The sequence below is a fragment of the Psammomys obesus genome, unplaced genomic scaffold (assembly GCF_907164565.1).
Source record: "Psammomys obesus unplaced genomic scaffold, mPsaObe1.curated_primary_1811, whole genome shotgun sequence".
Lineage (NCBI taxonomy): Eukaryota > Metazoa > Chordata > Mammalia > Rodentia > Muridae > Psammomys > Psammomys obesus.
Window position 1 is genome coordinate 24,388,089 of NW_026596134.1, and position 10,705 is coordinate 24,398,793.

A 10,705-nucleotide genomic window follows, 5' to 3' on the forward strand; every position below is an offset into this window, starting at 1 on the left:
GCTGCAGCATCAGTCCAGAGAAAGCAGCCCTGAGCCTGCCTGCACAACACAGCAGAGCTGACCCTGGTGGTGAGGGCGCAGGTGAGCCGCCCAGAGGGCGAGGGCACAGGAGGGCTTGGCCCCGCCTCTCATCTGCCATGAGGTGTGCGGTGGAGGAGGAGGTGATGCCTTCCATCCTTGTCCCTCTCCACCTGCTGTAGTCTGGGAGAGCTGACCCCCAGGCATGAGAGTAGGAGAACTAGCCTTACTCCCTCACTGGCTGTAGCACTTAGAGAAGTGGACCCTGCACTTCACTTGGGCAACACAGTGGAGCTGGCCAGCAGGCGTGAGAGCAGGAGAGTTGATCCCGCCTCCTGCCGTTATTGGCATTGGGTGGCTTAGCAAGAGCTTCACCTGAGTGGGCCTGGGCAGCACAAAGCTGACCAGCTTGGCTCCACCCAGGCCCAGATCCAGGGCTCTGAGTTGGCCCACCCCAAAAATTCCATGTCATCTGTGAATATTTGGGACATGTGAAAAGGCCAGTCCTGCTGACCCAAAGCTGCAGGATCTCCGTGAACGTTGTGCAGCAACAGGATAACCGGGAGGAATCCCAATGAGGAGCCAATATTGATGGTGTCACAGAAGCCAGAGATCTCGAACCAAAGCAATGACTCATTGCAATGAACATTTGCAAGTGAGGATGTGTGGGCAGAGGGGTATACTGTGGGACACACTGTGACATATTTGCACAGTGAGATATTTTCTATGCTTTGGGTTTTGTTTGTGTGTTTTTAATTGGGGGGGTATTGCAAGGGTGAAGAGCAGATATGAGGGTACAGAGAGATGAGCAGGACTGGGGTGCATGATGTGAAACTCACAAGGAATAAATAAAGAGCTAAAAAGGAAAGAAAGGAAAGAAAAAAGAAAGGGAGAAAGAAGAAAGAAAAAAGGAAGGAAAGAAAAGAAAAAAAAAAAGAAAAGAAAGGCTGAGTAAGCCATGAGGAGCAAGCCAGGAAGCAGCACTCCTCCATAGGCTTTGCATCAGCCCCAGCCTCCAGGTTCCTGCCCTGTGTGAGTTCCTGTCCTGACTTCCTTCAGTGATGAACAGTGCTGTGGAAGTGTAAGCCAAATAAACCCTTTCTTCTCCAAGTTGTTTTTAGTCGTGGTGTTTCATCACAGCAAGAGTAACTGGCTAACATGCATACGCCACAGTAGTTTCTGGAGACATATCTCTGTTCCTTTTCTATCTCCCACTCTTTGTGTTGTCTCCACCCAAGGCCAGGGCAGACACTGGTCATCTCCATAGCAAGAGGAATTCCAACAAATGTCTCCATCAGTGTTGGGTGACCTAAAATGTCACCATCAAGGAGCTCATTCCCTTGAGTCAAACACTACCTCATGGTAGGTTTTAAGGTGTTAATCCACTCTGTGTTTATAATCCCAGCTGTCAGGAGGCTGAGGCAGGAGGATTTCAAGTCTGGGGCCAGCCTAGATACATAGACATAGGAAGACTCTGTGTCTAAAAATAAATTAATTAATAGAACAAAGAACAGACAGGCTAATATTGGTCTTGGTTCCCTAGCTCCTTTCTTTGCTTAGGATTCCCTTGAACAACTCTGGAATGCTGAAATCAGTCTGAGAAAAGGAAACCTGAGCAGAGGGGGTAGAGACAGCTTACCTGTCCTCTAAATAAGTGGGAAACCTAGATGCCTTACTTCCTGTATCTCAAAACCACAGCAACAACTGACATGGGCTGGAAATATTAATAATATACATTGCTGGTAAGTTGTGGCCCGGCAGATGGTAAGCCCGTGAACTCTGAGTTCACCCAGCTCCCTTTCTCTCCCCACCCACACTCCTCAACCTGACGACTGAAATTCTGGGTTCAGTACTGCTAGGAAGAGGTAAACAGAGGCCCACAGGTGGGGAAGCAGGTATCCTGGAGGGGGCAGGTGTCAAGACGACAGGCGACACAGGTGCTGTCTTACACCCGTCGCTGCTGCTTCGCCTTTTTGTAGCTCGGGCTTCCCCGGGAGCTGTTGTCAACCTAGATCAGAAAAGGTCAACTCAGAAGTGTCTGCCCTGCACTCACGCAGCGGGCTCCCTGCACTGGACTCCCTGTGTTACAGGGACCAACACTGGTCTGTCTGTCTCCTATTGTAGTCCTTCCAGACCTTAGGACAAAGTAAAATTTCTTCAGAACCCCTAGTGCTCCGTGTGACCAGGACAGCAGGACTCCCTGAGTCAATGGTCCTTCCCGGGCTCTGCAGGGCATCCAGCAGCTTTCCTAGGATTATTTTTCCTGGGCCTGGAGTGTGGACATCGTCTGATGCTGTGGGCAGGAGGAGCCAGGGAGTCGGGAAGAGCAGATAGGCTGCAGCTGGAAGGCTGTCTCCCTCTACCTCTACTGTCTGTGCTGATATAAAATTCCAAAGTGTCTAAAAATCCTATGGAGAGGATGGAGAGGAAGCCACCTTTGCCAGGGAAAGAAGAGAATAGTGTTTAAATATTGAGACCTATAGCATGCGACTTTTGTGCTTCCTTCCAGGTCATGTAGATGTTAGGGGCAAATCTGATCCATCACTGTAAATTGTTGGTCTGTTGATTGTTTAGACATTGGAGCAGAGTGTGGTACAACACAGTTGTAATTCCAGCACCCAAAAAGCAGAGTCAGAAGAATTACTTCAAGTTAAAGGCCAGCCTGGGCTATTTAGTGCCAGGACGGTCAAGACTACATAGACAGATCGGGCCTCAAAATAAACAGATAAACTCATTATCCTAAAAAATGGATTTGAATGCTGAAGTGTGATTCAGTGACAGAATTTGCCTACCATGTTGGAGGTCCTGGGTTCCTTCCTCAGTACCAGCAAAGGAGGAAAACACAGGAAAAAGAAACTCATGTAGGAATTAGGATTTTAGCTTTTCTTCCAAGTTGGGAAATGCAGCAATCACTGTGTCTGAATTCCAACACGACGCTACTCAGTGCAACTACAGAGACATGGCTTATGCTTTTGGTTTGTGTCACTCTCCAATTCACTGCACTTCCAGTGTCTGTGTGTTCCTAAGAACTGGTCCAGCCAGGGGTCATTCCCATCATGAGCAGCTAGCTGGAATGAGATGTCTGTACTCAACAGCTGCCTCTCCCAAGTCCCTGTGTGGGGACACAGCGCTGCTCCCAGCCTCAGCAATTTTACCAGGCTGATCAGAAAGGAGAAGTAGAACCACTGAGGGTCATTAGAAAGTGGAGAATGAAACGGGAAGAGAAGTCCTTGCTGAGAGATGGGACCAGCACACGTGAGCTTGCATTTCTAGTTCTGGCCCCAAGTCTCATTCAGAAGATGCCCCAGGCCAGTCATGTGCCTTGTGTGGGGGTTTCTAGGGGGAAATCACCATGCTGCAGCAGGGGTGGGGAAGAGGTACCTCTGACTGGAAGGAAGCCTGCCTAGGAAAGGCCAACTTGTGGTCGGCTGCAAAGAAAACTGGACCCAGAATTCTGTGTCCCCCGGAGTGACACAGAACACAGTGACAGGGCTTCTTTGCTGGACCTGCTCCTGAAGGAGCGGGAAAGAGAGGACCAGAGCACCAGCCCCTAAATTCCAGCTCCTGTAGGGAGTGGAAGGGATGGCTGCTACCCATCGCACATCCCAGGCCATGTGGAGTCTCTGCCCCAGATGAGTGCCGGTTTGCTGTTTTGTTGGGAGACTAAAGATTAGGATTCCAGATATGGCACTGGAGGGAAAATGAGTGTTCAGTGGAGGTGTTCTGGCCAGTCTCCCCAGACTCTGAATCAGGGGCTCAGCCGAGCCCTACTCTTGGGCAAGCTGGGACAATGGCTTTGAAAATGAGAGCCTCCTTCTGCCCCCTACCCAGTGATTGCTATGAGATTCTCTCATAGGAGGAAGTCACAGGCAGGGCGCAGGTTTGTCAGGCCTCTGTCACAGCTGCCCAACACTGCCCTCATCCCAGATGGTAGGAGGCACCTGAGCGGGAATCATCAAATGAGCCAAAGGCACCGGACAGTGGGTTAGGAGTTGCTTAACAAGCAAGTGGCTGGCTGCTCTTCCCCCCTTCGAGAGAGTGTGGCTGTCCTAAGGGAAGCAGTAGGGGGTGGCTATTCTAAGGGACTACAGGCTGGGCCTGCCACAGAAGCCTGGCCCTGTGCTATCTGCCCCCTTGGTGCCCAACCACTCAGCAGAGGCTATGGAGCTAGAATGGCTCCACAGCAGCCCTGGAGGAGACAGCAGACACCTGGCCTGGGATCTTCTGAGAAACAGGTGGACATCAGAGGGAAATGAGGCACACTGGCTCCAACCAGATGTCCAAACTGAAAACCACCCTGAACTACTCCATCTTGGGACACTCGAAGCGCCCAGGCGGCAGCCACCCTATTTTCTAAGGGCCTCCGTGGCAGGGAGTGACAAAAGGCTGCCTACTTCCTCCAGCGTGAGGCGCTTCTTGCCTCTCCACTACTCAAATTCCTGGTGTGGAACCTGGCCCATGGGATCCTTGAGACTTGACTGTACCTCTGGTGCAGCCAGCCAGGAAGACATACAAATGTGAGAAACGGGGATTCCCCTGCCTCCTATGTCTCCACATGGCATCTTACACTGAACCCTTTCTCTAATCGCAGAGCAAACTGTTCCACCGTCCAGAGGAAGTACAGTGCAAGAGGCAGGGTCAGGAGGTCACACTGAGCAGCTCTGGGGAGGGAGGGTGAGGGGCATGTCTAGAGGTTGAAGATGATTTGAGAAGAGGCCAGCTTCCCAAACAGGTGAACAAAACATGGACAGGAGGTATGAGTCGACACCTTAGAGTCTGGGGGAGCCCCCTGAAGCCAAGAGGAAAAAATCAGGTCCCAAAACAACAGAAAGTAGTTTGCGGGATGCTGTTGGGGAAAACGAGGGAAGCCGCTTTCCAGGGCTTGTTTCCTAGAAAATATTTATTTAGAAAACTATTCACGCCCTGCTCTCCCTTCTGTGCTATGGGTTCTGGGGCATCATCCATGACACTCCGGGGCAGCCGCTTCTTTCATGTAGGGTGGAGTCCATTGGGTATAATTTCCTGCAGCTTCAAGTCCTTCCGGCCACTGTAGTTCTTGTGTTCACTACTTGTCCAGGCCCCTGCCACTGGGTCTCCGCATGGAGCTATGAGGGCAGCCTGGCCTAGGTTTGCATGCCCCTCCAATGGCCAGTGGGAGTAGCATCGCTGGGGAGGCTCCGACCTCCTCCTGTCCCGGAAGCTCAGGGCTGGAAGCGCGGGGAGCTGATGTGAGGCTGATGGAAGGCAGGCACGCTGTACACCACCTCCGGGGGCGAGGGCGTGCCGCTGGCCAGCACAGAGCACAGGGGCTCGTGGCTGCTCAGCACCGAGGTGAAGTACTTGAGCTCCTCCGTGAGTTGTTTGATCTCCTTGCGCAGAGCTGCGTTCTGTTTCTCCAGGTCTTCGCTCTCCTGTCAAGGGACAGTGGGCAGGATGATGAGTGTCAGGGAAGGTGGGAAGGTTGGTGGGGGCGGGAAGGAGGTGCGTGGGGGCGGGGGTGGGGGGCAGATTCATGCACACATGAGGATGTGCGCAAATATCGTGTTTGACTGATAAGAACAGCAGCAATTCCACACAGGCTGTTTCATCTGTGCCTAGCACTGTAACGAAATGCTGGAGGCTGAGTAGTCTGTTTGAGCTCAGAGTCCTGGAGGTTTAAGGACATGGTGGCTGAGGGTCATGCGTGATAGAAAAAAGTGGATGGGCAAGTGGGGAGTGTAAAAAGAAGCGTGTGTGTAAGAGAGAGAGAGGGGAGGTCAAGTCCCTTTGTAACAATCCGCTTATGATACCCAGCCTCATCCCTCAAAAGTGAGAGAGACAAGCTGGGCATGGTGGAACATCCCAGCACCGAGCATGTGGAGGCAGGGGGATTGGGAGTCTGAGGCCAGCCCAGGCTAGACAGGTCACCCTGTCTCCTAATAGAGGAGTCTAGGGGGCTGGGATACATGAGGCAATGGAGCCCTAGGTTCAATCTCCAATACTGAAAGGGAAGAAAGGAAAGGAGACCGGAGGGCTGGAGAGAATGAAGGGAGAGAGAGTGAAAGGATGGAAGAAAACAATAGAAAAATTGAGAAAGGCATCAGTGACTCAGCAACATAATCTCCCCTTGCTGGCACCCTGTCCCCCAAACACACACACACGAGTTTGGTGGGGACACCATGGAAAACCTCACCCGGGGGTGTGTGTGTGCTCGGGTGCGTGCAGGCATAACTGCATGTGTGCCTCTGGGCTGAGTGTGGCAAGCATATAATCGGGCCAGAGCCTGGGAGAGTAGAAAGCAGTTTGTGAAACACTTTCTGCCCGCTAACTCTGCCACTAACTCACACACCATGCCCCTGCTGTTTGCATTTGTCTGACAAGGACCGCCCGTTTGGCTTGGGGGTTCTAGGATGTGTAGGGCCTTCCTGAATAGTGAGGACCTGCAATGGACTTGGCATTCCATTCGCCCCCCCCCCCCCGCCACCACTGTGGGTTTTGCAATCCTGTTCCAGGTCCTCCAGGGACCCTGGGCGCAGGACCCAGTAGATGCTACGGGCTTTTCTACACAATGTAAACCTATGACGGAGTTTACAGACGTAGGAAGAGGTTGTCAATAAACAGCCACAGAATGGAAAATTTATGACAATATGTGATAACCGGAGTTATTTAAACCATATACACTGTTTATTTCTGGAACTTTCCAGTTAGTATCCTCGGGCCGCAACTGGCAAGGAATAACTAAAACCGTAGAAAGTGAAACCTCAAGTAAGGAGTCCTGTGCTCTGTGTGTCACTATGGAAGCACCAAGCATTTTTGTCCAGAAACACGTTTCCGTGATAGTAAAGGACTGCCTCATTTACCAGCCCCCAGGGCGCTCCGGTGCACAGCAATTGCTGAGGCACGGTTTCTCTGGACAATGGGATTCCCAGAGCTGAGTAAAATGGATTCCTGCTAAGAACTGGGGCCTCCCCAACTCCCCGAGAGAGCCAGCGGTACTGGAGGGGCAAAGGAACAGGCAGGCTCCCAGGCAACGCCTACTTCTGCAGAGCTGGGGTTTGGGGAGAAATCTGAAGTCTGGAATCGGAGCTTCTCTTTTCCACGTGTGTTTGTGTGCAAACATGTACGGGTGTAGGCACATCGGTGCATGGTGTGTGTGCACTCCCTCACCCCACTTTCTGTGGGTGCCAGAGATCCAAACTCAGGTCCCCACCTTAGGACTTTACCAACCAAGCTGCCACCCCAGCTCTGGAAATCTGAGCTTTAAGAAGGTGTCTAGGTCGTGCTAATGACCAGGCAAGTTTGAAAGCCCGATTAAATAGGATACAAATAGTTAAAGCAGGCTTTACTTATTTAAGCAATTATTAATTACTTATTAATAATAATAAATATTAAGAATAATAATTAATTATTTAAGCAATTATTTATAAATGCCTGCTTCAGTGCCAAACGAACTTCAATGTTTGTTGACTGACTGGCTGATAACATCAGTTGTTGGCATGAGAATGTTGACTCAAAAGTATAGCGGTTAGCGGATGTACGATAACTTGACATTTAAAGTTTGCCCTAGCTGATCCAGCAGGAGTGAGCGACGGGCTGGTGAGAGACGGCATGTATCGGTTACGCTGCTAAAGGTCCAAACCCAGGACAGTGATGGGACCCTGGCCTCGCTCATCAAGCTGGCTTCCATTGCTTTTGAAGGTCGGATGTGAGCGTGCCCCAGCCTCAGCCTCATTCTCAACCCCTTCAGAGCTAACCAAGGCCCCTAGCCTGGTGCAAAGGGAACCCCCATCTCTAGAGCCGGGGTAAGGGAAGCCGGAAGCTGGAAGGTGATCGGTCCCTGGCTGCTGCTCCTGGGGGCTGTGGCCAGCTGGGCATTTCACTGCTGTTTTGTTTGCTGGCACATCCCAAAGGGAGGTCAGCAGGCCCTTTACCAGGAAGGCGGCACCCCTTTACTGAAAGGTGGGCGAAATGAACCTGGGGGTGCGGTATGCTAAGACGGGAACTGGGGCCCGGAGTCCTGGCCCTTTCCTCCAACCCCTCTCCTCGCCCCCTCTGAGAGTTTCCACTGGTGACAGCATTTACTGTAAGTTCCGTGCTCCGCAGAGCCTGGGCAAACCCCCAGGCACCAAGGAGGGACCGACCCAGTGGGCGGCTCCGATCTTCTCCCCGCCTAGAGGCTGGCCCAGCTTTCGGGAAGTGACTGCAGGGCAAGTCACTAGCAGGCTTCTCCTGTCACCTCCTGAGCCTGAGATGCCAAAGCCCAGGCTCGGGCAGACCAGGCTAACCACTGCCTGCTCCCTCTAACCGTGAGGCAAAGTTTTTCTTTACCTCGTAAAGCCAGACTGCTACTTGAAAAAAAAAAAAAAAAGCCTGTAAGCGCAAGGCCTTGCCGGCAGTGGCCACCCCCTAGAGAAAGAATGACTTCCCTTGTAGGAGGAAGTGGCTGCCCCGGGCCCCATTCCTCTACCCTGCCAGGGGCAGCAGCCCCCCCCCCCCCCCCCAAGAGGACTCACATAGCTAAAGGGACAGTTGGAGGCAGCTGTTTATCCACAGAGACAGCAACTATGCCTGATAACTTCCCAGTGTGTGCAGGGAGCAGAATTCAGTGAGGGAGTATGTGTGGGTGTGGGGGTGTGTGTGGGGGGTGGAGGAAATTTCCTTCTACCCAGCAGGCCCCTGGCAATGGTGGGGAGAGCAGCAAGCCTGGCTCCTGGCTCCACCGCTAGCCTGTGTTATGCCATTAGACCCTCAGGGTTCTCACCAAGTCTGCTGCTGTCAGTGTGAACATCCTACTGAGGAGGCCGATAGAGAGACCTGGAGCAAAACCATCATGCCTAGTTTCCTAAAACGCCCACGGGCTGGTGACAGCAGCTGTGAGGAGAAAGTGCTAGGGTCCCCCTCACACAAGCCTCTTCTCAGAGGAGCAGAAGCTTCTAATAATGGACCCGAAGACCCAGAGCCAGGAAGGAGACCTGCAGGGCTCCACTTGGGTTCCTTCCTCCCGCCTCTCCTGAGCGGAAGGCCTGAGGACAGAGGTGAGCCGGGGGCTCTCAGGAGCCAGGAGAAGTCCCCAGCCCCCTGTGCCCACCCCAGGGACGGCAGTCCTAGCAATGATTGCACACATAGACCGTGCCCCACACAACGTCACACAATACCACACGTTGAGCCAGCCACACCCCTGAAGCCACAGAGTTGCCCACTTCCACCCTGCCAGCCTGGAAGAACCCTCCATCGAGGGCCCCATCCTCCAAAAAGAGCCGGGGCCTGGCTCTAGGGCAATGGTGAACTCCAGAGGTGGTCATGGCTGGGTGGCCCTAGGGGGACTCACTTTTCCTATTGAGGTCGAGTTGCTTCTCTTGAAGACATGATGACTAGTCCAAAATGATCTTCAGCCTTAGCCGGATACTGGGTCCTCCGGGAAGCACCAGTGATGCCGGTGACGGGTTCTAACTGACTAATTCTGGGCTAAGCCTGTTACAGGCTCCACAGGCTTCTGTTGGGGCAGCTAAGGCTGATGGCCACAGAAACAGAAGCGTCCCCAGTTTTTCTCCAACATTTCAGACTCCAAATTGGCTACCTAGATGTATTTGTAGATAAGAGCCTATAATCCCCCGGCCTTTTGGTATTTTTGTGCATGTGTCTGTGTGTGTGTGTGTCTGTCTGTCTGTCTCAGGCATCAAGATTTAAATGTATGTGTATATATAGCACACACACATATACACACACTATATATGTTATAAATATATAATAATATATATTGTTTTTGAGACAGAGTTTCTCTGTGTAGCCCTGGCTGTCCTGTACTCACTTTGTAGAGCAGACTGGCCTTGAACTCACAGAGATCCACCTGTCTCTGCCTCACTGAGTGCTGGGATTAAGGGCATGCATCACCATGCCTGGCTACACACACACACACACACACACACACACACACACACACACACACACAATTTTTTTTTTTTTTGAGAGTCTTATTATGGAGCCTAGTTGGCCTGGAGCTGGCTGTGTAGATCAGGCCGGTCATAAACTCACGTGTGCTGGGATTTAAAGAATGTGCCCCACGACCCACCCTTTTAAGTATTTTATAGCTGTCATCATATTTAATCTTTGTAACACCATTGCACAACACAGAACATCTCCCTTTTACCAAAGAGGGGAAACTGAGGCACAGAGAAGTTAAGCAGCATGCTAGGGGTCACATAGCTTGTAGGCTGTGGCACAAACACCTGCTCTTTGTCTCCTGCCTTGGGAGCCTGGATTAGCCCCTGCTCTGTTCACCTGCCAAAATTACCATTCCATTTCCCCTACCTCCAAAAGCTAAGGTTCACACCCCTCACCTGCGGGTCATCTGACACCACTTCTGTCAAGAGCCGGGGGTGGCTAAGGAGGAGGCTTCCTGAGGCCTGGGAACATTCTGGGAAATCCCCTGTTGGAGGGGCAGAAGAGGAGGTCACTTAGAGTGCCTGAGTGATGGGGAATCCCCAGGCTGGTCCCTCAGCCCCAGGCAGCTGAGTTGGAGGGAGATTGGGAGCAGTGGGTACCTGGCTGGAGTCTAGCCTGAGCTCAGCAGGGACTCCCCAGACATGCTCAGTAGAGCTCTGTTCTGCTCCTAGCCGGCTCTTGGTGAATGCTTTGGCTTTCCTGCATTTTCTTTATTTGAAATATATATATATATATATATATATATATATATATATATATATATATA

At 51.9% G+C, this 10,705-nt stretch overlaps 1 protein-coding gene across 1 annotated transcript in view; it reads right to left on the minus strand.

Annotated features, from left to right (window-relative positions):
* Positions 1-4,945: 4,945 nt before the first annotated feature.
* Batf (basic leucine zipper ATF-like transcription factor) overlaps positions 4,946-10,705 on the minus strand; it is a 22,686-nt gene continuing 16,926 nt past the window's right edge. The window contains exon 3 of the mRNA XM_055593074.1: positions 4,946-5,429. Within this exon, the coding sequence (XP_055449049.1) occupies positions 5,220-5,429 (210 nt within the window). The 3' untranslated portion in view covers positions 4,946-5,219. The remainder of the gene's footprint in view (positions 5,430-10,705) is intronic.